General features: G+C 46.6%; 1 protein-coding gene across 2 annotated transcripts; it reads right to left on the bottom strand.

The window, feature by feature from the left end:
* Positions 1-1,758: 1,758 nt before the first annotated feature.
* On the bottom strand, positions 1,759-24,507 carry rce1a (Ras converting CAAX endopeptidase 1a). Of its 2 annotated transcripts, none has more exons than XM_067975597.1 (8): positions 24,343-24,507; positions 16,592-16,694; positions 15,317-15,400; positions 13,211-13,289; positions 10,767-10,934; positions 8,631-8,702; positions 7,588-7,650; positions 1,759-5,003 (listed from the first exon to the last, which is right to left on the bottom strand). In XM_067975597.1, the coding sequence occupies exons 1-8, from the start codon at positions 24,462-24,464 to the stop codon at positions 4,774-4,776; spliced, it is 921 nt and encodes a 306-aa protein (XP_067831698.1). In that variant the 5' UTR covers positions 24,465-24,507; the 3' UTR covers positions 1,759-4,773. The 2 variants fall into 2 exon arrangements, with proteins under 2 accessions (XP_067831698.1, XP_067831697.1); XM_067975596.1 differs by having other exon boundaries at positions 15,317-15,396; positions 24,343-24,506.
* Between the last annotated feature and the right edge of the window lie 3,081 nt (positions 24,508-27,588).

Below are 27,588 nucleotides of genomic sequence, written 5' to 3'. Positions count from 1 at the left end.
GAACCATTGCCAGGCATCTACTAGGAACAGGAGTAGACCATTCAGCCCCTCGAGCCAGTTCCGCCATTCATTTAGATCATGGCTAATCTGTATCTTAACTCCATCTACCTGTCTTGGTTCCATAACTCTTAATACCCTTACCCAACAAAAATCTATCAATCTCAGTTTTGAAATTTTTTATTGAATCCCAGCCTCAACAGCTTTTTGGGGGAAAAGAGTTCCAGATACTCTTAATGCAAAGTTCTTTTGTTCAAATTATCAGATAATTCTACTTCCTTTTAGCACGAAGTCCCCATTTTGATGTGTTACTTTCGCTGCTTAATTCAAATTATTGGATAATTCAAATTATGTTTTAGCCCCCAAAACAACTTTGCGTATTATCAGGAGTGGACTGTACTGCGATGTAACAAAGCACTAGATCAAGGTGCTCGAGCTCCAATTATCCCTTTGCTGCAGGAAGCATCTGATTTCTGCTCAGCACTTTTCCCGTCAGCGGCTTTGAAATCGAGCACTCATTGCTTTTTTAAAAATTCATTCTTGGGATGTGGGTGTCGTCAGCAAGGCCGGCATTTATTGCCCATCCTAGTTGCCCTTGGGAAGATGATGGTGGGCCACCTTCTTGAACTGCTGCAGTCCCTGTGGTGAAGGTGCTCCCACAGTTGTGTTAAGTTGGGAGTTCCAGGATTTTGACCCAGCGACGATGAAGGAACAGCGATAAACGTTCAAATCAGGACGGTGTGTGACTTTGAGGGGAACTTGGAAGTGATGGTGTTCCCATCCAGCCTCTGCCCTTGTCCTTCTAGGTGGTTGGGATCACGGGTTTGAGAGATGCTGTCGAAGAAGCCTTTGGAGGGTTGCTTCAGTGCATCCTGTAGATAGTACACACCGCAGCCACGGTGCGCCAGTAGTGGAGAGAGTGGATCTGGATTAAAGCTGCCCAACCTCATTTCTCGTGGGACCCTCACAGCCAACAGAAACCTTCCATTCCATAAGATAGGGCTTGTTTGAACCCAGCCCCCAAAGGAAAGACGCTCTTGTACACTGTCTCCCCCTGGGGTTACATTTGACATTCTATGTACTATTCACTCTTTAGAAAAGCTTATGTTATGTTAAATGTGTGGAATCACTTCCCCTGATTGTCCAGTGGATTGGGGTACTGTCAGTGCAATGCTGATTTTTCCTTTTGCATTTCAAATAAAACTCTTAAAACCTGGGAATCCAGAATAAGGGGGCATGATCTTAAAATTATAGCTAAGCCATTTCGGAATGAAATCAGGAAGCATTTTTTCACACAAAGGTTAGGAGAACTATCTTCCCCCAAAAGGCTGTGGATATTGGGAGGGTCAATTGAAATTTCCAAGACTGAGATGGATAAATTTTTGTCAGGTAAGTTATCAAGGGATATGGAGCAAAGGCAGGTAATTGAAGTTGAGGTACAGATGTGCCATGATTGAATTGAATAGTAGAACAGGCCGAATGGCCTGTTTCTGTGCTGTAGGCTCTATGTAGCTGTCTGGTTTCACACAAAGAACAGCTGCTTTGGCGTACGTGACCAGCGCCCACGAAACCATACACCAGCAAGAGTCAGCGCCTTCAGAAGAGGAGGGGAGAAAACTGAGCAAGGAGGAAGTGTGTGTGAACAAATTATTGTATTTAGCTCCATGGGAACTCATAGACAGACCTGCACACAACCACACAAAGACAAACGCCCATTTATTCTCATAGGAAGACAGAGGCTTGACTCGATGAATACTGTCTCTTTATTTTTTTAAATCAGAAATTTATATTCTAGATAATACAGTACAAGATTGTCAGCTCCTTTTTGCATTTCAAGTAAAACTCTTTAAAACCTATCTTGGTTTCTTATAATACAATCTCTCGTCAGGAAAATAGTTACTTTTAGAAAATATATTGCTTGATTTACAAACATTTCTGTAGTTTTACATTAGAAAAAATATTTACTGCTGGATAGGAGGAGCAGCAATGCCATCGGCAAAAGTTATAGAATTTTTTCTTTTCAGTAGTGAGGTCAAGGAAAGGTCACCGTCGACTAAACGTTAACTCACTGGTGACAGATTAAGCACCGACATGATTCTAGTCACTAAACCTTGGATATATTGCTGCCGGGGTTGGGGGGGGGGGGGGGGGGGGGGAGAAAGAGACACAGATTATAGAGCTGCGCAGTCTTTCCCTGGGGGAAACTGGACACAGACCCGAGAAGGACCCTCGTTCGCTTGCCTCTGTACCACACCACACGGAGCATTTTATCCAGTCAGCCGTGATTCTGGAACTTTTTGTATTCAAAGGCGACAAGTGCAACAGTAAAACGGTGCTTGAGAAATGCCCCAAGCATTCGAGAAAGGGGATGGAGAGGAACTTCTAAATCAAGGAGGCGCGGGTTGGGGGGGGGGAAACGTTCCACCCAGTAGGATTAGCAGTGGTCAGTGAATCCGCTATATTCTCCCAAGTTAAAAGATTGCAGGCCCAAGTTATTTGATTGCACTACCCTCTAGTTTTTAATGTGAATGTACAACAGGGAATGTTTACACTGCACTTAGTGTCTTGGGCTGCAGACAGAAACAAACACGTAAAGCTCCGTTCCCCTTGTACAATTTTCCGCGGGAGGATGAGGTGACCTTCACTTGTCCCCTTTAAGTTCCAGAGATCAGCCTTGGTTCACCGGATGAAACGCTCCCCCTGCCCCCTGCCCCCTACCCGTGTGGTGTGGCGTGGTGCGGCGCTGAACTGCACAGATCAAGGTCCGTTCCTGCCCCGCGCTGAGTTACTTGGCGTGAGCTGGTGCAGCAGTATGGGGCGCGCTACACTTGAGGTTCAGCTCTGCTGAGTTCGAAAGGAGAACGAAACGCCACAGAAGAAAGCAATGCTGCAACCTACACTTACTTTAAATCAGAGGGGTCCAAACTTTGGCCTGCCTGCGAAGCCTGGTGTCTCACCCTCTCCTGGGCACTTTCTGCGCCTATACTGATTCGCACCGTTGGCGGTTTGGAAGGGCCCATTTGGCGTCGCTGCTCCCTCAGTGATGGGAAAGATCCTAAACTGACAAGTGAGGGAGGGCGAGCTGGGAACAGCTTCCCAAAGTGCCTGTCCCACCAAATAAATTCCAATGGGACAATCAGTGGCACAAAAATGAACCCGAATTGGAAAATGGTGCAAGTAACTGGGACAGTCCCACCACTTGAAAGAGTTGGTGGGTAATTTAACTTTTGTGGGGGGAGGGATGAAGAAGGCAGTGAGTCCTTTTATATGCACATAAACCCTGCAATTATTTAAGAAAAAGCTGAATACTGTGACGGTGGGGGGATAGGAGGTTGTAGGTTCTCTTCCCCCACCCCACCCCCGGAGTTAGGATGGCCTTCCTCATCCATATTTTTGTGACCTTGCCGAGCTGCCTTTGTGACTGAATCGATGAAGGGTTTAACAAGTAAACTGTAACGCTGTAACGCAGACAAATCCACCCCCTCCCCATGCATACACACATACGTACAATGACAGTGCCGACTAAAAAAAAAAACAAAACCAGCAACTGAGGTGAAGTTTCAAGACCTGAAGGCATCAAGCCCACGTGCTAAAGATCTATCATTCCAAACGAACAAGTCAGCCAATAAGCTTATCAAACTGTAGTAATACTCGCTACACTGTTCAGGACATAAGTTAAGAAGCGTACAAAGCCCCCTTTAATTTGCCTTTCGACCCACCATCTTCAGACTTGCTGAGGCCGAAAACCAGCCCATGCACTTGTTTAGTTGCGATGCTCTGGCCATCACCAGCGTGAGGCAGGCTTGATGGACCAGTTGGTCTTTTCCTGCCCATCAATTTTGTATGTTCATAAAAGCGCATCCCAGAAATAGTTTGCTGGCGGGCGGGGGGGGGGTGGGTTTCTTTTTGATTATTTTCTTCAGGATTCCCACTGTAAAGCGAAGCACCTCCTAGCCGAGAGGAGAAAAGAGCAGCCCAGGTGACCGGCATCCTCTCCCCTAGGAGAGACGGCTACGTCCGCACTCACAGCCTCCGCACGGGGCCAAAACAGGCCTACCATTGTACAATGCAACCCATTAGTCAGAATCCAGGCTGAAAATTTATTATCAAGGAAACAGTCCCAGACTTCAGAATACTGGAACTCTCCACGTTATATATATATATATTTTAGGGGGAGTGCAGGGATTGGGGGGAGGGGAGGGCGTTAAAAGAAAGAATCCTGAGGAATCGGGTCACGGACTTGTAGTGTTATAGGGGCACAGGTGGGCGGGAAGCATGCAGCAAATCAAGTATCACAGTGGGTTTTTGTCAATGGGAGGACAAGAAATGGCTGAGAAATGCTGGAAAGTGGGATTAAGCTGGATAGCTCTTTTTCGGCCAGCACGGACACAATGGGCCGAACGGCCTTCTCCAGTGCCGTAACTTTCTACGATTCTATGATTAAATAAACATGATTAAGCAACAACAGCAAACACACTGCGCTGGTCGAAAGCCTGAAGTTTGAGGGAGCGGGGGGGGGGTTCAGTGTTTGAAATGGCGTTTTTTTTTTCTGTCCTCCCTTCTTACAACCCTCAAAAGGGAATTCCAAAAGAAATCTGTAAGTTTCAAGTACCGATCCTGAATGGGATTTTTTTTTTTTTTTTTCCGTGCCATCCCCAAGAGTCGCGAACGAGATTCCCAATTCCTGAGACATTTCCCAATCCACCCGTCGGTTCCCAGGTCGCGAGTTCCCTGAATGGAGAGGATTAACTGGCCGAGTCTGAGGGGGCCCTGGCGTCAGGTGCAGACCGAAGTGCTGGAGTCCGGCCTCGTCAAGTGGCAAATGGCAAGATTCCCGTAAAACACGGGGTCAGTCATGGGAAACAGCAGCAGGAAGAAGAGGACGACTCCCAGTAGATAGAAGAAGAAAATGGTGAGTTTCTGAGGGTGGTCGAGGGCTGCTCCAATCGCCGGGAATCCCATGTAGTTACAAAATGAATGGCACAGCACTGGTCCAATGAGGTGACCTAGAAAATTAAGAACGTGTCAGAATACTTCAAGATTCAACTTTATGAGCCCACCCCAACCCCATGGTGGCTGCTTTTTTTTTTGAGAGGCTTCTGAAAAAGTCTGAACACGATGTGCGTATGTGAGTGACCAGAGAAGGAAAGTGAGCTGGAGAAAGAATTGGAATGGTTTAAGAGATGAGAGGGTAAATGAAGGGAAATGATTAACCCGCTGCGCATTCTTCTGCTTTTATTTCCTGATTTATTTTCAGCCCGACAATAACTGTGCAAAATATCCGTCGACACGTGAAGTCTGAAACTGTGCAAAGCAACATGAATAAAAAAAGTACTTAAAAGGGCCGAGGTGAAAGGTCGTGGGTTCAAGGCCCACTCCCGAGACTTGAGCACATAATCCAGGCAGACGCTCCACTGCAGTACTGAGGGAGCGCAGCTCTGTTGGAGGTGCCGCCTATCAGATAACACATTAAACCGAGGACCTGTCTGCCTGTTCAGGTGGATGGCACTTTTCGAAGAGCAAGGGGAGCTCTCCCGGTGTCCTGAGCCAATATTTATCCCTCAACCAACATCACAAACATAATGTAATAGGACAAAGTCAGCATGGCTTTATGAAGGGGAAGTCATGTCTGACAAATTTGCTTGAGTTCTTTGAGGACATAACGTACAGGGTGGATAAAGGGGAACCAGTGGACGTAGTGTATTCAGACTTCCAGAAGGCATTCGACAAGGTGCCACATAAAAGATTATTGCTCAAGATAAAGAATCACTTGGATTGGGGGTAATATTCTGGCATGGGTGGAGGATTGGTTATCTAACAGGAGGCAGAGAGTTGGGATAAATGGTTCATTCTCGGACTGGCAACCAGGAGCCAGTGGTGTTCCGCAGGGGTCGGTGCTGGGTCCCCAACTCTTTACAATCTATATTAATGATTTGGAGGAGGGGACCGAGTGTAACATATCAAAGTTTGCAGATGATACAAAGATGGGAGGGAAAGTAGAGAGTGAGGAGGACATAAAAAACCTACAAGGGGATATAGACAGGCTGGGTGAGTGGGCGGAGATTTGGCAGATGCAATACAATATTGGAAAATGTGAGGTTATGCACTTTGGCAGGAAAAATCAGAGAGCAAGTTATTATCTTAATGGCGAGAAACTGGAAAGTACTGCAGTACAAAGGGATCTGGGGGTCCTAGTGCAAGAAAATCAAAAAGTTAGTATGCAGGTGCAGCAGGTGATCAAGAAGGCCAACGGAATGTTGGCTTTTATTGCTAGTGGGATAGAATATAAAAACAGGGAAGTATTGCTGCAGTTATATAAGGTATTGGTGAGACCGCACCTGGAATACTGCAGACAGTTTTGGTCTCCATACTTAAGAAAAGACATACTTACTCTCGAGGCAGTACAAAGAAGGTTCACTCGGTTAATCCCGGGGATGAGGGGGCGGACATATGAGGAGAGGTTGAGTAGATTGGGACTCCACTCATTGGAGTTCAGAAGAATGAGAGACGATCTTATTGAAACATATAAGATTGTGAAGGGGCTTGATCGGGTGGATGCGGTAAGGATGTTCCCAAGGATGGGTGAAACTAGAACTAGGGGGCATAATCTTAGAATAAGGGGCTGCTCTTTCAAAACTGAGATGAGGAGAAACTTCTTCACTCAGAGGGTAGTAGGTCTGTGGAATTTGCTGCCCCAGGAAGCTGTGGAAGCTACATCATTAAATAAATTTAAAACAGAAATAGACAGTTTCCTAGAAGTAAAGGGAATTAGGGGTTACGGGGAGCGGGCAGGAAATTGGACATGAAGCTGAGTTCGGATCGGTCAAGGCCCTGTGGGTGGGGGAGCGGGCCCAGGGGCTGAGTGGCCGGGTCCTGCTCCTACTTCTTGTGTTCTTTAGATTTGAGGTTAGGATCAGATCAGCCATGATCTTATTGAATGGCGGAGCAGGCTCGAGGGGCCTATTGGCCTACTCCTGCTCCTATTTCTTATGTTCTTACAAACAGATTACCTGGTCATATTCATATTGCTGTTTGTGGGATCTTGCTGTGCACAAATTGGCTGCCGCATTTCCTACATTACAACAGTGACCACACTTCAAAAGTACTTCATTGACTGTAAAGTGCTTTGGGATGTTGAGGTCGTGAAAGGCGCCATATAAATGCAAGTTCTTTCTTTTTATCGAAGGCTGACATACAGGATGGTAGAAAGACAAAATAAAATTGGGAAGCAGTGATTAGAGGGTAGCTTTCTCGTCCAGTGCCACTTCCGTAAGAACGCAAGACGCTGCTCGTCCTGAACCCTTCTGTTCAATTTTATTTAACCACATGCATTAATCCTATGGAGAAATAAAAGTACTGGTGGAAAATAGGCCCCTAGGAAATGCCGAGCCTGAAGACTGCAGGAAGGAGGAAACTGAGGGAGGTGAGAAGCTTCACAGTTCTGAGATCCTGGGAAGGAATGAGCTTGAGTAGGAGACAGTGCGATGAGTTTCGGTTCAAACACATTGAGGAGGCAGGAAGGCGGAGGAGTGTGTGGGATTTGGTTGGAGCGGTGATATGCGAAATGTGCGACAGTAAGCACACACTGACCTGTCCTGATGAAAATAAATGCCGTGTACGCTCCAAACACTGCAGTGTAGGAAAACTGGAAAACTGGGAAGGAAGAGAAATGAAAACACTTGGATTAACCCACGTATAAAAAAAAAAGTTAAGGCTTTATCCTATTGTAACTGCTTTATCCACATTGCAAATCTATCAAGCATCAAACCTGGTCTGAAGAGATCACAAAGATAAGTGATTATGGAGGGAATTCTCATTGCCAAACGAACCCTTTTGTGATCCAATGTTCTTCCCTCCTCTCCTGACTTATACTGGGCTTTTGGTGGCACAGGTGCAGCAGCCCTACAGAACACTGTTGACTCCAGCTAACTTTGCAGAGACTGGGGCTCAGACCCAGGAACTTCCTGCTCTGTGTGCCTCAGTCCCACTCTGGCTGAGTGGGTAAATGCACTGGCCGTCAGGTGGTGATGATTATTTCTTTCGCAGGTGGGGGTGTGGGGCCTCGGTTTTCACCTGGCCCTCCTTCTCCAGGCCAAGCACCGTCTGCAGGCCGGTATCCTGCTCCCAGCCCGCCAAAAAGCCATTCTCTTGCCTATAAACAGGTGCCAGGCTGTGGCTTGGCACCTCCCAGCAGCAGGGTGGCAGTAACTGGCAAGTCAATGGCATAGGGAAGGGAGCCAAACATGCTTCTATACACATTGTAATCTTTAAATGGAAATTTATAATCAGACATCAAAAGTCCGCCATTTAAAATTAAAGCCAATTTTTTTCCCAAATTATTAGTTTCCCGAGGTGTGAAGATGTTAGTTATTAATTGGGGTGAAATTAATGTGTTCACGTGAAACTCCTTTCCCCCCAATTTACTGTTAATCCATCTAAAACAACGGGCTGACACCTGTTAAACAAAATAACCCAACGTAACTTCATGTACTGCGTGATTTCATCCAGTGAGGTTTCCCGTGAATTTATCAGTCAGCAAACCTCAGGTCATAGTCACAGCCCCACCCCTCATCCAATTTTTGATACAAATTCAAGTCCCCCACCCCCCACTTGCCGTGCCACGTGCTTCGTACCTGCAGAGACGAAGATCCCCGCGACCGTTCCTTGTCTGAACTTCAGCAGCTCGATCACGTGGTGAAAATGAGCTGGGAGACAGAAAAGAAAGTCAAGAAATGTTCTCTTCTCCCGGCGATGGTGAATCTTGCTGGGCTACGGATTCCGCAGGCACCCGCTAGGTCCTTTGCCCAAGTGGCTATTCTTCACGCGTTTAGCAAATGCAGGCGGACTATTCAATCACGGGGTGGGGTGGAAGGCGGGCATTACAACAAGCCCCTGTTCGCACGAGTGTTCTTCCCAGCAGACGCCACTGGGGCGCGATCAGGAGCACGAACCCTGGCTGGTTTTCTCCTCCCCAGTCCGAAGGCATCGAGGCCAATTGAGATCAGCAAACTCAGACAGGTGATCGAACTTGGGATTTTTCTGGTCCATATGGCTCAGCTGTTCAGTGCCTTAATTGACTGAGCTATTATTGTGTGTTTGGGGGGGGGGGGCGGTGAGGGGGGTGAGGGGGAAGAAAGAGGACCACTCTTTCCATTTCATTCTAACCCGCATCAAGTCCCGTTCACCCATCACCCCCGTGCTCGCTGACCGACATTGGCTCCTGGTCCACTAACGCCTCTATTTTAAAATTCCCATCCGTGTGTTAAAATCTCTTCCTATCTCTGTTACCTTCTCCAGTCCTACAATCCTCCGAGAATTCTGCGTTCCTCCAACTCTGGCCTCGTGCGCATCCCCCACGGCCTTCGTTACACCATTGGCGGCCGTGCCTTCAGCTGCCTGGGCCCTAAGCTCTGGAATTCCCTCCCTCAACCTCTCCACCTCTCTCTCTCCTCCTTTAAGAAGCTCCTTAAAACTTGCCTCTTTGACTAAGCTTTCAGTCACCCATCCTAATATCTTCTTCTTCTTTGGCTCTGTCCATTTTTGTCTGATTGCGATCCTGTGAAGCGCCTTGGGACATTTTACCACGTTAAAGGCGCCGTATAAAAGCAAGTTGTTGTGGGATTCTAAATAACCAAAAATTTCCCTATCTAGAGAAGTGATGTGGAAAATTAAACAGCAATGCAGTCTTATAGCAAGGTCCAGGTAATAGAACCATAGATGTTTACAGCACAGAAGGCAGCCATTCAGTCCTTCTTGTCTGTGCTACTCTTTGCTACAGCAATTCCAATCCCGCTGTTCTGCTCTCTTCCCTCTTCCTCCGTTTCAAATATTTATTCACTTTTCTCCCTTAAAAGATGCAACGGTCTCTGCCTCAACTATTCCCTGTGGCAAAGCATTCCACGCGCCAACAACCTGCTGCGTAACAGAACCTACTGAGCTGCCAGAGCCTGGGGAGGTATAAAGTGGAGGCCAAATTATGACCTAATATGAAGGAGTGACCAAGGGCTGTTCTGATACAGTTGCCTGGTAGCCAAGGTCAGAGAAGCATTGGCAGAGGCAAGGGAGAGAGAACAAAGATGGCGGATATTGGGAGGGGAAAGTATATCTATAAGAAATCTAAAATACTTTCCGTTCAAAGTACTCTCCCAGTGATTATTCAAAGAAAATATAGAATGACTAAAAAAAAAAATGCCATATCTTGCCTGAGCAGAGACCAGCCACTTTGGTTTCTAAGGTACACCTTAAGGGACTGTACCCAAGATCAGCTCAATTTACTGCAATGAAGGCAGAGACTTAGGGCCACACTGGAAGCAGCGTACGCAGCCAGTGGCGCATTTTCTGAGGCTGGCCTGAAGTTGTGGCCCCCATTGCAGTAAATGAGGCATTCCGGGGTGCATCACTATCACCAGAGTGGGCTGAAGACAATGAAAGCTATGGAGGGTAAGGGGAGTCTCAATCAATGTTTCTTTCCCTCTCGCCATACACAACACTGAGACTGGGGGAAGAGCAAACCGTACCGCCTCTAGACTTGAGCTTTAAGCGATGTGGGTCAGGAAGCCACATCGCAGGTAGATGGAGTTAAGATACAGATCAGCCATGGTCTAATTGATTGGCGGAACAGGTTCGAGGGGCTGAATGGCCTGCTCCTGTCCCTATAATTAGCGAGAACAATACTTCAGAAATCTTTAAGCTTGGACAAGTGCATTTACACAACCCCTCCCCCCTAACCCCAAATGCAACACCGCACTCACCCAGTCAAACCCACTCACCAACTCCAAAGAAAAGCGGGCAGGTTACAATGGCACGGCTAAGGCCAGTGCAGGGTACCAGCATGGGCAGCATACACGCCCGAAACACCAGCTCTTCCGTCAGCGGAGCCACCACCTGATTCCGCATCCAACGCATGTCCGCCAGGCACTGCACCCAAAACTGCGGGTCTGAGAAAGAGACGACAGCAGGATTACTAGAGATTTATCTCACACGGTCTCCTCGTACAGGAGAAATATGTTAAATTACCCGGGACAGACGAGCACATTCCCCCTTTCAGATTTGTCCAGTTGACCGTTCACTCAATGGGAAAAGGCCCACGAGCCACTACACAAGGACGGTACAACTTGGAAGGGTGTCCTGCTTAAAGCGTACAGCCACACCTTGACTGCCGTCGCCCAGTTTGAGTTACTGACACAAGGGAGACATTCGTGCTCCTGGAGGAGGTGCAGAGAACAGCCACGAGATTGATCCCGAGTGTGAGGGGGCCGGGCTAGGACTAGGAAGAAACTTCGGCTTTTCACCCTTGAAAGAAGGGGATGGAGAGGATACCACCCCGAGGCACGCAAGAAAGAAGGAACTTGCATTTATACAGCGCCCTTCATGACCTCAGGACGTCCCAAAGCGCTTTACAACCAATGAAATACTTTTGAAGTGTAGCCACTGTTGTAATGTAGGAAATGCAGCAGCCCAATTTGCGCACAGCAAGGTCCCACAAACAGCAATGTGATAATGACCAGGTCATCTGTTTTAGATGATAGGTGTAAGATTGTTAAAGATGCAGAAAAGGTAAATCTGGAATGGTACCTCGAGTGACAGTAGGAGAAGCGGAGACAGGGCGACACTAGCAAAAGGCAAATTTTGGACTGAGGAAGTTCTTTACCCACAGAACGATTAACAAGTTGAATGGACTCCTGTTGGGGGAGTGGAGGGAAAACCCTGAAATCTCAGAATTTTAACAGCACAGAAGGAGGCCATTCGGCTCGTCATGGCTGTGCCGGCTCTCTGAAAGAGGACTGTCACGTTCCTCTACCCGTTACCATTTAGGGAACGGCTGCAGGTACTTTCTGGATGGATGAGCTAAGCTGGGCCAAATGGTCTTCCTCACCTGGGATCCTGCGCAAGTGAATGAGCGTAACCACGGCAACTCCTCGCTCTGGGATAGAAGGGGCAGCCAACCCAGGCTAATTCTACACTTTCATTTTTTAAATTGAACAAGCAGCCTGAAGAGTCGAGGCCTACAGTCCAGGACAACATTAGTAGAAGAAGAAGAAGAAGACGAAGAAGACGAAGAAGCAGAAGGAGAGGAGGTAAACCGGGAAGCAGCAGGTAGGTGAATGAAAGACCTTTGTTTATATAGTTCTTTATCACATCCATTATGAGTGTCTAAAGCACCTCATGTACAGTGAAATACATCGAAGTGCAGTCCATTTAGGGTTGCCAACCCTCCAGGATTGTCCTGGAGTCTCCAGGAATTAAAGATCGATCGCCTGGACACTGCTGCGAGCAAAACCCAGGTGCAAAATCATAGGGGCATTAATGATGTGTTTTTTTTTTTAAAAATTGTTTGAATACTTTTGTTGGTTAGTTATAAAAATATTGGAGATGAATAAATAGGCTGTTTGACTGACAGTCAAGATTCAGCCAATTGGGTAACAAAGAGTCTGTTTGCTTCCCAATTGGCCGTGGGAAGGCGGGTGGCCGTGGGGACGGGCGTGTCGGGCGACCAATGGTGAGAATGTGGGGGTGGGACGGTGGGAGATGGCAGGTCATGTGATGAAACCTCCAGGAATACGTCCAGTCAGAGTTGGCAACCCCACTTGTGTATGCCGAAGAGCAGCCATTTTGCGAACCGCGAGATTCCACAACACGACAGTTAAGATGAACGAGTAGTTAATTTAGTTTCTGCTGGGGTTTGTTGAGGGAGGAATGTTAAGCAGCTCACCAGCAGACAGAGGGGACTTTCACCCAATCCCGTCTGAGCTGGATTTGATCCCAGGTCCTTTTGGTGACAGGCCAGTGTCTAACCAATAAATCAACCAGTTCCCTTTATTTACGAGTCTATATTTCTCTTCCCGCCTCTTCTGTGTCCTGTCCACTGGTCCTCAGCAGAGAAATGAAAAGGTAATTTACTCTTGGGTTTCAGTCAATGCTTTTGAGTTGTCAAAAAGATCTGTATTGGAGCCCCACACCAGGACTATAGCAACTAGTACAGTACGGGGTGGGGGAAGAAAGAGTGCTGCATTGTCGGAGGTGCCGTCCTTTGGATGAAACCATAAACCGAGACCCCGTCTGCCTCTTCTTGTGGTTCAGGTGGGCATTCACCATTTCATGGCACTATTCAAAGAAGGAAACCTACAGAACACTAGTTATTGTGCAAGTGTGGAACTTCAAACCAGATTCACAGTTATTAAATCCTAGCCAGTCGCCAAAGACACAGACTCACCTAGAAACACCTTCACCCCATCGATGAAATCCCACGGATAGTCCATGACCAGCTGAATCAGAGGCCCGAAGAACAGCACCTGCCAGACACAGAGAAAAAAAATTAGTAGTTTGAAGGGTTGCAGCAAACCTCTCCGGGCGCAATGGGGCGAAGAAGTTGAATTGTTTTTTTTTTTTTTTTTTTTAACGCTGGGAAATTATACCTTGGCCTCCCCTGTAAAAGGCTGGCAATCCCACCCGTGTATTTCTACACGATGGGTCCCACTGCGGCTTGGGAAAGCATTGATACCCTCAACGTTTTCACCACACAACAATGTTACGATGGACTGGATTAAACATGGAATACCACTGAAGCAGACAGTGCGGATTGGGTTCAAGAAACTCTTTGATATATTTCTGGAAAGAAAAGGGGGTTGCGGGATGTACTGAGAAGGTGGGGTTTAATGATCACAAGGACTGGCTTATGAGGACTAGCAGGTCCTTCCAGTCAATTAAACTGTTCAGTCCCAGCAAACATTCCTCCTCATCCTCTGAAGGCATCCAGTCCTCCTGGGGTACGGTTCCATGGGCCGACAGTCCTCTGGTACCTCACTGCAGTGAGCCTCGATAGTTGGCGTTGGCAGGCTATTAAGGAGACGTGGCGGGGGAGCATCACAGTCGAGTCTGATTCTGTCCTTACCCAACATCCAAAGACGCACTTTGCAAGATGGGTAACTGGATGACAAGGAGGAGCGCGAATCCTGGCTGATTTCTCTCCCTTCCCCGGCCCTGGGAGGAGCGGGCGCGGAGGCCAACTGTGGTGCTCCTACCATTGTCCCAGGCCGTGATCAGCCAACAAGGGATTAAACCGGTGAGTTTCTGATGTAGAACCACTCTGCACACAGTACAATAATTTGCGCGTGTCCAAAGTGAACCCTGACAGTAAGTGTTGCAGGCTGTTCGACCACAGGGGAATCCCAGCTGGGACCTATCCCACCTGGCCAATGCTGACGTGCCCTGGAGGCTGACTGATTGTATACAGCAAGGGGGCTGAAGAAGCTAATGTCTAGTAGAACTTGTTATACCGGAGGCTGGGGGGTGGTGTGCTCCACGGATGGAAATAAAAATCGCATCCCCCCCCCCCACCCCGGTCAGCCCCCTCGTTTGTGGGGGGGGGGGTGGTGGAAGCTGTGAGATGGAGGAGTCATACTTCCTTCAAAAAGGATTCACCTCAAGCCTACCAGACCACTCTAGGAGCAGCTTCTCCAGAGAACTGAATGATATCCATAGATTTAAAGAACCAGGAAAAATAAACTTAGAGGTTGTGGGGGGGGGAATATAAATAATTTCTAAAGATCTTAACTTGATGCAGAAAATTGGTAGGGCAAGAAAAATAAAAGTTTAGATCACATACAGCAAAGCCAGAGAGTACTTTATTTTTTTAAACATAGAATTTACAGCACAGAATCAGGCCATTTGGCCCAACAGGTCTATGCTGGTGTTTATGCTCCACACGAACCTCCTCCCACTCCTCGTCATCTAACCCCATCAATCCTTCTGTTCCTTTCTCCCTCATGTGTTTATCTAGCTTCCCCTTACATGCATTAATGCTATTCACCTCATCTACTCCTCGTGGGAGCGAGTTCCACATTCTCACCACTCTCTGGGTAAAGAGGTTTCTCCTGAATTTCTTATTGGATTTATTAGTGACTATCTTATATTTATGGCCCCTAGTTTTGGTCTCCCCCACAAGTGGAAACATCTTCTCCACGTCTACCCTATCAAACCGCTCCATAATTTTAAAAGACCTCTATCAGCTCAACCTCAGCCTTCTCTTTTCTAGAGAAAAGAGCCCCAGTCTGTTCAATCTTTCCTGAGAGGTATAACCTCTCACATCTGTGAATCTTTTTTGCACCTTCTCCAGTGCTTCTATATCCTTTCTTGTAAGATGGAGACCTGAACTGTGCACAGTAACTCCAAGTGTGGTCTAAACAAGGTTCTATATAAAAGTTTTAAACTTCTCTGCGTAACACTAGTTCTTCAAAAGGAATGTTTTAGTCCCAGGTTTCACTGAGAACCCTGCCGACCTGAGCCGTTCAGACTTTACTCACTCCGCCGGTGCACTCACCATGGTCAGCAAGAGAGGAAGGCAGGCAGCAGCAAAGATCCCCTCCAATTGGACCCCCATCAGCATCAGCAGCGACGGACCTGTCTAATCAAAACACGCAAGAAGTCAGGCACGCCGATCTCGCCCAGCGTGTATAAAAATTTAGGACCGGGCTGAGGAAAGATTTCTTCACTCAGAGGGTCATGAATCTTTGGAATTCTCTTCCCCAGGGGGGCTGAGGATGCTCAGTCGTTGAGTACATTCAGCTCTGAGATTGATAGATTTTTGGACTCTAGGGGAATCAAGGGATATGGGGATGGGGCAGGAAAGTGAAATTGAGGTCGAAGATCAGCCATGATCTGATTGCACGGTGGAGCAGGCTTGAGAGGCCACATGGCCTACTCCTGCTCCTATTTCTTACGTTCTTAAAGCACTGCGGCTTCAACAAACGCTGCGTTACTCACTAACTCCGTGTCCAAGGCCATCTCCGTCCCAACTAACTCCCTGCTCGAGGGCCATTCTCGGGGGATATTGAAACACGGTGCCGGGGCACGGGTCCATCAGCTCTGCACTTCAATGGTAACAGGGCTCTGCCGTCACTAGAATTCCAATACACCATTATGGTGGGCGTGCAAAAGGTGCTCGCTTGATCTGTGAAAAGCACACAGCCGTACAACTGTCCGTTGTGGGTTGTGTCTGGAGACAGCATTTTGAACTGAGTAAAGTACAAATCTGAGATAATGCACAACATTAAGAGAGTATTGGGTCAAGTGCAATTTCTCCACGAGCTTATTGGTACCAACACACTAAGTGAACCCGCAACACTGGAATGTTAATCGTATCTTTAAGTGTTAAACAGACATTTGGCATTCCAGTCAGGCAGGATGGAGAGATCAATTGGATAACAATAACAAAAATAACAACTTGCATTTATATAGCGCCTTTAACATGGTAAAAGGTTCACAGCAGCGTAAATCAAACAAAATCTGACATTGAGCCACATACGGAGATATTAGGACAGGTGACCAAAAGCTTGGTCAAAGAGGGAGGTCTTAAAGAAGGAGAGAGAGAGGCGGAGAGGTTTAGAGAGGAGCTTAGGGCCCAGGCAGCTGAAGGCACGGCCGCCAATGGCGGAGCGATGGAAATCGGGGGATGCGCAAGAGGCCAGAGTTGGTGGGGCGCAGAGATCTCGATAAGATTTGGTCCACTAGGATCAATCAGGCAGAATCCCAATCACTCACAGTAGCCTGTTGGTGCAGCACGGACCCACAGAGGTTGACGAGCGTGGTGACGTACCTTGAAACCCGTGTGTTGCCGCCACATCCACAGCCATAACGGAGAAAGTGCCGAGACAATCAGGACGCTGGTGAACCGACGTTTGATCACAGTGGGGTGATCCCTGTCATACACAACAACAAAAAAAAAAGTCATTCTTTTATACTGCGGAGCTGTGTGGAGGGCCCCGTAGTGCAGGTAGCAAAGACGTGCTGCACTGAAATGGGCGCACAGGTGCCTGTAACTCGCCAGTCAGTCAGTCTCTCACCCTCTCTTTCTCTGGAGGTCCATCACGAGTGTGCTGGTTTTTGGAGATATTCCTTTAAAAATCCTTCCTTGCATGCCAAATTAGAGGAAGGAATAAATCACTGCCCAGAATTAACTGAAGGAAACTGCGGCTCATTCAAGACTGGATGTCGGACAAGCAGGCTGACAACACAGAGGCAGCGGAGGGGCCGAGAGAGGTGGACGGGAGGTAGAGCTGGGTGTTGTCAGCGTACATGTGGAAAATTGACCCCATGTCTGTGGATTATGTTGTCCAGGGGCAGCATGAGGAAGAGGAGGGGTCTGACAATAGATTCTTGGGGTGGGGGCAGGGGGGGCTCCAGAGCTAATGGTGCAGTGGCAGGAAGAGAAGCCATTGCTGGAGATGTTCGGGTTATGATTGGATACGGTAAGAGTGGAACCAAGTGAAGAGGTCCCACTGAGCTGGACAATAGAGGTGTTGGAGGAGGATGGTGTGGCCGACCGTGTCTAAGGCTGGAGAGAGGTCGAAGAGGGATAATGCACCACATTCATGGAGGACGTCATTTGTGACTTTGATTATGGCTGTTTTAGTGCTGTGACAGGGGCGGAAACTCGATTGGAGAGATACAAACAGGACGAGCACAAAAGAATGTCAAACATATATTTTTTAAAAATCAAACCATTGCAAGATTTAAGAGGAGTGGGTGAAGTCATTGCTCGGCATATTGCCACTCCATGCAGACTGACACCTACCAGTCTGAGCCCTTGTCAGTGCTGAAATAGCTAATCTCATCCACTGCACCTAGACTGGTGAAAGAGGGAAAAAAAAACAGCCAAGACTCCAACTCCTGATCACTATCCGATTACTTCTGCTGTGTCAAGTGCATATCTGTGAACGTTAGATGAGGACTCTGCTCAGCTATGATCAATTCGCAATCAATTGCGCCCATGGGTGAGGGTGTTGGAGGGCAGCCAGCACTCATGGAACTGTACCCCAGCAAGGTATCAAAAGCCTTCAGGAGAGGATAAAATTGTTAATAAACAATTAATCCTCAAGGCATCCACCTAACTCCCCTTGAATAGATCACTGCTTTGAAATGGATTTCATGCTGCTTGTTGGCAGTTCTTACTGTTATCCATGTGATCAATTAGGGTTAATTGTATTCAGGTGGTGTCTATCAATTGAGAACACTCTTGTATCCATTTACAAGAGAGCTGATCTAGGGTGTGGGTGTTGTGTGGAGCTCTGTGAAGTAACTGAAGACCAGGCTCTAGTTTTCTATCCAGTTTATAAACACTTATCTCTGTGTGTGCAGTGCGGAGTCTCAATTTCTGCAACCACATACGCAATTTCTTATCTAATGCCTCATAATTCCTTAGGACAGAGAGTTTGGAAATACATGAAATGCACCAGTGATACTCACTAATGTTTTAAATCGTGGGCCACTCCAAGACACTGCACAACAAAGTAATTTGATGTGGGTCTGATTCTGTTGACTTCCACATGGAAAATTCCTAATTTCAAATATGCCACGTGGAGGTTGGAGCCTTCGTCCCAGGAACGGGACGAAAAAAAGAATGACAGCACTTACAGTTCTATTGAAAGTATGGCATTAATCTGCTCGATGAATGCTGGGATTGTTCCACCTCCCTATTAGCATTCTGTTTGTCTCGCTCACCGGGCAGCAAGATGAAGAGAGGAAATCAGTATTGGAATCCCAGCTCTGGCAACGTGCTACAACTGAAAGGGTTGTGAATGAAGGCCCATAGACACAGGGACCTACAGAGAATCACCTAGACCATATTGTGAAAGCTTCATCTTTGCAGAATCAACTAACACTGTGCAAAATAGGACTATAAAATGACAAGCGGAATACTGCAATACCTGCATGCAACTCGTGGAATTAATTGCTGGTCGTAGCAGCCCAAATTTAACATGGATGGAAGGGCACGAGAAGACACTTTAAATGTTGTTTTGAAGTAACGACCAACTTCAGATGAATATTAACCTGATCTACACAATATCCCACACAAGAACTAAGCTTGGAATGTCTATCCAACACTGGACGACTAGGAATTCCAAGACAATGGAATCAGGGAGATCAATTTCAATTAAAATTTTAAACTGTGTTAAAAATTTTAAACTGTCCTGGCCAACATTCCTCCCTCAACCAACATCAACAAAAAGGGTCATTCATGTCATAGGTTGTTGTGGGATCTAACTGTGCACAAAACGGCAGAACACAAAATATGCTGGTTTAAGTACAATTTTTTAGTGTATTGATACCAATATATGAAATGGTCTTAGTGATCACACAGACATGGACAGCACACACTGAGAGAAGCAAGGCTTCAAAACACAAATGCATACATCAAGTCTCATATAACTGATATTATCAGATTAATAACAATTTTTTAAAAATGAGTACATAAAATAGTTAAATTATTTGAAAATATTCAGATCTTAGTAGACAGAGCTTTTAACACATTGCTTTATCTAAAAGTATAACAGGAAATGAATTCTAAAATATTAAGTTCTAGCAGCTATATTATATATCTTAGGTTAGAAATTCTTAATCCTTTTTTTCCAGAAGTGTATCTTTTGAATCAGATACATTAAATCTATAAACCAATGCAAACATATCTTAAAGCTGACCAAACTGTAAAAACATCGCAAATTGGAAGTCAGGAATGAATTTAAAGAGGGATGTTCATATCGGATGAAGCTCTTTAACTGTAAAGTGCTTGCCCTCCCCAACGTGAACCATGGTGTTAACTGTGAGCAGCCTTTTTCTGTTGGAGAATAATCAATGGTTGAAGAGCTCCTTTGAAAAGCACTGCAGGTTGTTATCAGTGTTCAGTTCCATTCGCAATAATGAAGCAGTCCGAGCCCGCATGCAGCAAGACCTGGACAACATCCAGGCTTGGGCTGATAAGTGGCAAGTAACATTCGCGCCAGACAAGTGCCAGGCAATGACATCTCCAACAAGAGAGAGTCCAATCACCTCCCCTTGACATTCAACGGCATTACCATCGCCGAATCCCCCACAATCAACATCCTAGGGGTCACCATTGACCAGAAACTTAACTGGACCAGCCATATTAATACTGTGGCTACAAGAGCAGGTCAGAGGCTGGGTATTCTGCGGCGAGTGACTCACCTCCTGACACCCCAAAGCCTTTCCACCATCTACAAGGCACAAGTCAGGAGTGTGATGGAATACTCTCCACTTGCCTGGATGAGTGCAGCTCCAATAACACTCAAGAAGCTCGACACCATCCAGGACAAAGCAGCCCGCTTGATTGGCTCCCCATCCACCACCCTAAACATTCACTCCCTTCACCACCGGCGCAGTGGCTGCAGTGTGTACCATCCACAGGATGCACTTTAGCAATTCGCCAAGGCTTCTTCGACAGCACCTCCCAAACCAGTGATCTCTACCACCCAGAAGGACAATAGCAGCAGGCACATGGGAACAACACCATCTGCACGTTCCCCTCCAAGTCACACACCATCCTGACTTGGAAATATATCGCTGTTCCTTCATCGTCGCTGGGTCAAAATCCTGGAACTCCCTTCCTAACAGCACTGTGGGAGAACCGTCACCACACGGACTGCAGCGGTTCAAGAAGGCGGCTCACCACCACCTTCTCAAAGGCAATTAGAGATGGGCAATAAATGCCGGCCTCGCCAGCGACGCCCACATCCCATGAACGAATTTAAAAAAGGTTGAATTTCATTGAAGTATATGAATTCTGCAAACAGCAGACGATGGCCATCCTTAAGAATCACATTCTGTAGTTGGCATCAAGTCCCACTAAACCAATTGGAGACTCTTGCAGTCGCTGACAAGTTTTATCTTGTTCTCTGCTGATAGAAAAATTTGGCAGGAAACTGCTTTAGGTGGCTTCCAATCGGTTTGCAAAACGAACCAACTATACAGTACATGGTAGTAGTTAATGGACATGATCTATGTGGATTTCTTGACACTGAAGAACATGATATAAAATCATGAGAGTCGTTGAGGGTAGCGAGTTTGCTGTAGTCTACATGGATTTTAGCAAGGCTTTTGACAAGGTCCCACATGGCAGACTGGTCAGTAAAGTAAAAGCCCATGGGATCCAAGGGAAAGTGGCAAGTTGGATCCAAAATTGGGTCAGAGGCAGGAAGCAAAGAGTAATGGTCGGCGGGTGTTTTTGTGACTGGAAGGCAGTTTCCAGTGGGGTTCCACGGGGCTCAGTACTAGGTCCCTTGCTTTTTGTGGTATATATCAATGATTTAGACTTAAATGTAGGGTGCAGGATTAAGAAGTTTGCAGATGAGGTGTATAAAATTATGAGGGTCCTCGATAGAGTGGATAGGAAGGACCTATTTCCCTTAGCAGAGAGGTCAATAACCAGGGGGCATAGATTTAAAGTAATTCGTAGACAGATTAGAGGGGTGTTGAGGTGAAATTTTTTCACCCAGAGGGTGGTGGGGGGTCTGAAACTCACTGCCTGAAAGGGTGGTAGAGGCAGAAACCCTTACTGCATTCAAAAAGTACTTGGATATTTTTTTAAAAAATTCGTTCACGGGATGTGGGCGTCGCTGGCAAGGCCGGCATTTATTGCCCATCCCTAATTGCCCTAGAGAAGGTGGTGGTGAGCCGCCTTCTTGAACCGCTGCAGTCCGTGTGGTGAAGGTTCTCCCACAGTGCTGTTAGGAAGGGAGTTCCAGGATTTTGACCCAGCGACAATGAAGGAACGGCGATATATTTCCAAGTCGGGATGGTGTGCGACTTGGAGGGGAACGTGCAGGTGGTGTTGTTCCCATGCGCCTGCTGCCCTTGTCCTTCTAGGTGGTAGAGGTCGCGGGTTTGGGAGGTGCTGTCGAAGAAGCCTTGGCGAGTTGCTGCAGTGCATCCTGTGGATGGTGCACACTGCAGCCACAGTGCGCCGGTGGTGAAGGGAGTGAATGTTTAGGGTGGTGGATGGGGTGCCAATCAAGCGGGCTGCTTTATCGTGGATGGTGTCGAGCTTCTTGAGTGTTGTTGGAGCTGCACTCATCCAGGCAAGTGGAGAGTATTCCATCACACTCCTGACTTGTGCCTTGTAGATAGTGGAAAGGCTTTGGGGAGTCAGGAGGTGAGTCACTCGCCGCAGAATACCCAGCCTCTGACCTGCTCTCGTAGCCACAGTATTTATATGGCTGGTCCAGTTAAGTTTCTGGTCAATGGTGACCCCCAGGATGTTGATGGTGGGGGATTCGGCGATGGTAATGCCGTTGAATGTCAAGGGGAGGTGGTTAGACTCTCTCTTGTTGGAGATGGTCATTGCCTGGCACTTATCTGGCACGAATGTTACTTGCCACTTATGAGCCCAAGCCTGGATGTTGTCCAGGTCTTGCTGCATGCAGGCTCGGACTGCTTCATTATCTGAGGGGTTGCGAATGGAACTGAACACTGTGCAGTCATCAGCGAACATCCCCATTTCTGACCTTATGATGGAGGGAAGGTCATTGATGAAGCAGCTGAAGATGGTTGGGCCAAGGACACTGCCCTGAGGAACTCCTGCAGCAATGCCCTGGGGCTGAGATGACTGGCCTCCAACAACCACTACCATCTTCCTTTGTGCCAGGTATGACTCCAGCCACTGGAGAGTTTTCCCCCTGATTCCCATTGACTTCAATTTTACTAGGGCTCCTTGGTGCCACACTCGATCAAATGCTGCCTTGATGTCAAGGGCAGTCACTCTCACCTCACCTCTGGAATTCAGCTCTTTTGTCCATGTTTGGACCAAGGCTGTAATGAGGTCTGGAGCCGAGTGGTCCTGGCGGAACCCAAACTGAGCATCGGTGAGCAGGTTATTGGTGAGTAAGTGCCGCTTGATAGCACTGTCGACGACACCTTCCATCACTTTGCTGATGATTGAGAGTAGACTGATGGGGCGGTAATTGGCCGGATTGGATTTGTCCTGCTTTTTGTGGACAGGACATACCTGGGCAATTTTCCACATTGTCGGGTGGATGCCAGTGTTGTAGCTGTACTGGAACAGCTTGGCTAGAGGCGCAGCTAGTTCTGGAGCACAAGTCTTCAGCACTACAGCTGGGATGTTGTCGGGGCCCATAGCCTTTGCTGTATCCAGTGCACTCAGCCGTTTCTTGATATCACGTGGAGTGAATCGAATTGGCCGAAGACTGGCTTCTGTGATGGTGGGGATATCGGGAGGAGGCTGAGATGGATTATCCACTCGGCACTTCTGGCTGAAGATGGTTGCAAACGCTTCAGCCTTGTCTTTTGCACTCACGTGCTGGACTCCGCCATCATTGAGAATGGGGATGTTTGCAGAGCCTCCTCCTCCCATTAGTTGTTTAATTGTCCACCACCATTCACGACTGGATGTGGCAGGACTGAAGTGCCGTAACCTACAAGACTACAGACCAAGAGGTGGAAAGTGGGATTAGGCTGGATAGCTCTTTTTCGGCCGGCACAGACACGATGGGCCGAATGGCCTCCTTCTGTACTGTAAAATTTCTATAATTTGAATCTTTAAAAAAAAATCAGCTTCCATATCCTACTCTGAAAATGGAACATTCCTCTATATCTCAGGCAGATCTGTGATAAACCAAACGCCGATTAAACTGGCAGGTTTGCCGGTTGGAAGCAGATTGCAAAATCTTTTGAAATAGAAATAACAAAAATTAAATTATAAAAGTCAAAAACATCGACACACAAGTCACAAGTTTTTTTTTGCAAAACCCTTACAAGAAGAGGGTGGAACTCACTTTGCAAATCTGCATCCGTGCTATTTGGATAATTGATTTCTGCACAAGCTAACTTTACCTCTACACGTCTTTGCGCTCTCCTTTGTATTAATTAGGTTTGTAATTTATGATTGTTGGGAGTAGCATACCCTCTGCCCCACCCTTTGAAAATGAACCGTGTCTTGACATTCTAATAGATAGACCCTGCAATCAATCTAACTCCTAGTAACCTGTCATGGTTTGCAAGTCCACATGCAGACTCCAAAGCTTTTTACAACACAATGAGTTTGTTTCCAAAAAGAGTGAAACACAGACAAAATAACAGAAAGTGTAATAAAACAGGACAAATAACGTCTGGAAAAAAAAAAGGGAAAAAAAATAGATTAACATTTCAGGTTGAGACTCTTTATTGGGCTTTCAGATGCTGGCAGACCTGCTGTGTACTTGCATAGATTTCTGTTATTCCAGATTTCTATCATTCACAGTTTGCTTTTTATATTAAAAAAAAAGTCACACTTTTTCCGGCAAAATCCTCATAAGGAGAGAAGTGGACTCACTTTACAACTTTTGCATTGGTGTTACTCGTATGATTACTTCACAAACGGAGACTAATTTTATCCCTCTCTCCTTCCCATCCCATCCGAGCTAGCACAGATGTTACTCCAGACAGCATTGCAGTGGGGAGACCCCGGCGTTGCCCTAGCAACAGATTCCTCCAGACAGCGCCCGCCCACCCAGATGGTTGCTATGGCGACGGTAACGGCGCATTTAACGTCGGCGTTACCTGGGCAACTGGCTCCTCCACACGTACAGACTCCCCACGTAGCCGCAGGCCAGCAGCAGGCAGGACACCACTGAGATGGAGCAGAGCTCGGCACTGCCGTTGTAGTCCGCCATCACTGACATGCCAGCACTTCCGGCGCACAGCCGAGCGGCTCATGGCACCCGTGACGCAGGGATAGTGCGCCACCGACGACCCGCCAATCCTCCCTCCATTCATAAATTTCACACGGAGCAGCACGTGATGCGGCACCTACTCCCTGGCTGCTGCAGAGGTGCCTTTTGACAGGACTGACGCTTTGCTAGTCCTAATTGGAAGTAAGATCACATCTTTTTAAGTTTTAAAAATGTTTCTTATTTTAATGTCTGAAAAGCCTTGCATTTATAATGCTTCGTTACATCAGAATGTCCCAAAACGCTTCACACAGTTAATTACTCTTTGAAACGTAGGGACTGTTTTTATGTAGGCAACCCGCCAGCCAATGTCCCACAGACTGCAATGGGATGAACCACCAATGAATCTGTTTTGGGGGATGGGGTGTTGGCTGAGAGAGGAATGTTGCCTAGGACTCCTGGCAAACTCCCTGGCTCTTCTTCACTTGGTGCAATGGCATCTTTAACATTCACCCGAACATGGAATAGAAGGATAATGGATAGCTCTTTCAAAGGGCCGGCACAGGCACGATGGGCTGAATGGCCTCCTGTGCTGTATGATTCTATGTCGACAGGGTGAGATGAAGTAAATAGAGTGGGCTCCTGTGAAGCATAAACACTGGCATAGACCTGTTGGGCCGAATGGCCCGTTTCTGAGCTGTAAAATTCTATGTCTCGAGGGCACGATGTGAACACCACACAGGAAAAGAAGGATTTTTTTTTCGTATGGGGGGGGGGGGGGGGCTGCAGGGAGAGATCAAAGACACAGTCAAAGAGAAGGGTTACTGGAAGGAGGGAGGTAGAAATTACAGGCATGGTTGGCTGTACTGGAACTATGTAATTCAGAAATCAAGTGATTGGCTTGCATGCTATTAGTTATTTAAATTTTGTAATGTGGCTAAACACTTCACATTAAAGAAAAAAAAATAGACCGTGGTTCAGAGGGAACCTTAGAGGGTGGTCACAGTGAGTGAAGGATTGGTCTCTGATTGAAGAGCAGAGGGAATAAGGACCAAGCAGTAGCTTGGAGGCAGAGGAGTGGAGGGTGTGAGTAGAGCTGTATGACTTGAAAAGATCGCACAAATAGAGCGGGGCAAGGTTACTTATGGTAGGAAAGAATGACACAGATTAGAAAACCATTTAGATTTTTTTTAACCAAGACTCACTATGGAAGAACATAAGAAATAGGAGCAGGAGTAGGCCAATCGGCCCCTCGAGCCTGCTCCGCCATTCAATAAGATCATGGCTGATCTGATCCTAACCTCAAATCTAAATTCATGTCCAATTTCCTGCCCGCTCCCCATAACCCCTAATTCCCTTTACTTCTAGGAAACTGTCTATTTGTTTTAAATTTATTTAATGATGTAGCTTCCACAGCTTCCTGGGGCAGCAAATTCCACAGACCCACCACCATCTGAGTGAAGAAGTTTCTCCTCATCTCAGTTTTGAAAGAGCAGATTATGTCCCCTAGTTCTAGTTTCACTCATCCTTGGGAACATCCTTACCGCATCCACCCGATCAAGCCCCTTCACAATCTTATATGTTTCAATAAGATCGCCTCTCATTCTTCTGAACTCCAATGAGTAGAGTCCCAATCTACTCAACCTCTCCTCATATGTCCGCCCCCTCATCCCCAGGATTAACCGAGTGAACCTTCTTTGTACTGCCTCGAGAGCAAGTATATCTTTTCTTAAGTTTGGAGACCAAAACTTTCTGCAGTATTCCAGGTGCGGTCTCACCAATACCTTTATATAACTGCAGCAATACCTCCCTGTTTTTTATATTCTATCCCCCTTCTTGATCACCTGCTGCACCTGCATACTAACTTTTTGATTTTCTTGCACTAGGACCCCCAGATCCCTTTGTACTGCAGTACTTTCCAGTTTCTCGCCATTAAGATAATAACTTGCTCTCTGATTTTTCCTGCCAAAGTGCATAACCTCAGATAGGGTTGTTTCACAATGGCGAATGAATTGCTAATCCACCACATTTTCCAGGATGAGGAAATTACAGTAATGTGGGTGGAAAGGAAGAGAAACTGATCCAAAGTCAACAAGTTCAAGAAATTAATCCCTACCAACAAATTGCCTGTGATGTTGCATACAGTCAGTTCATGAATATAAGTTACTTTTTTATTTAGACATGGTAGGGATGGAGTTGGGAAAGATACTTCAGAGACTCACTCCAGAGCTTGCAACCACACTGTGACAGTTGGCATAACAACACTGAATGGAAAGTGTTAACAGAGCAATTGACAATGGTAAATGTTGACAGAAAAACATGACTTAAAAATTGTGACAGCAGGAAACAAGGTCTGTGGCCAGGAAATGCTTGCGCTGGACAAGATTATTAATAATAGAAAGACAAATTGCTCAAGAAAACCAAATCCTGATGAAACCTATGGGGTGAAACCGTGCTAATGGATTTTATTTCAATAAAGGTGTTAACCTGCTTCGAGTCAACGGCTTCATTAAAGCAGTGGCGCAAGTAAGCTGACATCGGAGGGGTGGGAGGAGGTTCGTGTAGAGCATAATCTCCTGCATAGCCCTTTTGGGCCGAATGGCCTTTTTCTGTGCTGTACATTCCTTGTAGTGCAATTTCACCCAATTTGCCGACTAATTTTCAAAAAAAGGTACGTAAAAAAAGCTGACACAAACGTATATTTCGAAACATGCAAGGCTCACCTATACCATGTTTGCAATATATGTGATGGGTATGGAGTCATTACATTCCATTAAGACAGAACCTCACAAGTTCCAGTTATAGGGGATGAGTTGCTAGTTAGCTGTGATTGTGAGTAATGGTGGGCAACTGATCTCCTGGGGCTTGCTTGTTTGCCTTAGGGATTCTGCAAGGAATTTCTTAGCATTTTCCCTAAATTAATAGCAGGTTTTTTTTGCCTCTCCTGGGAGGTAGCTATGCTTGAGGCTAAGTGAATGGTATACAAGGTTGTACTGTTGACCAGATGGGGAACACTTGATAGCCCAATGGTCTTGCATTTCTTTTCATATGTTTGTAATCATCTTCATTAGTGTAACCCAAATATCAGTGAAAACATGAATGACAAACAAAACACAAGCTTCCACATTCAAGCACC

The sequence above is a fragment of the Heptranchias perlo genome, chromosome 43 (assembly GCF_035084215.1).
Source record: "Heptranchias perlo isolate sHepPer1 chromosome 43, sHepPer1.hap1, whole genome shotgun sequence".
NCBI lineage: Eukaryota > Metazoa > Chordata > Chondrichthyes > Hexanchiformes > Hexanchidae > Heptranchias > Heptranchias perlo.
Note: the sequence above shows the minus strand (reverse complement) of the source record. Positions and strands in the feature narration are given on the sequence as shown.

What these genes read in the sequence shown, in the direction of transcription:
- rce1a (XM_067975596.1), bottom strand. Translation starts at nt 24,498, where the DNA reads ATGAGCCGCTCGGCTGTGCGCCGGAAGTGCTGGCATGTCAGTGATGGC. An exon ending in TGGAGGAGCCAGTTGCCCAG is followed by an intron (nt 16,695 to 24,342) that starts GTAACGCCGACG and finishes TGTGTATGACAG; the next exon opens with GGATCACCCCACTGTGATCA. An exon ending in TTCCTCTCTTGCTGACCATG is followed by an intron (nt 13,290 to 15,316) that starts GTGAGTGCACCG and finishes TGTGTCTGGCAG; the next exon opens with GTGCTGTTCTTCGGGCCTCT.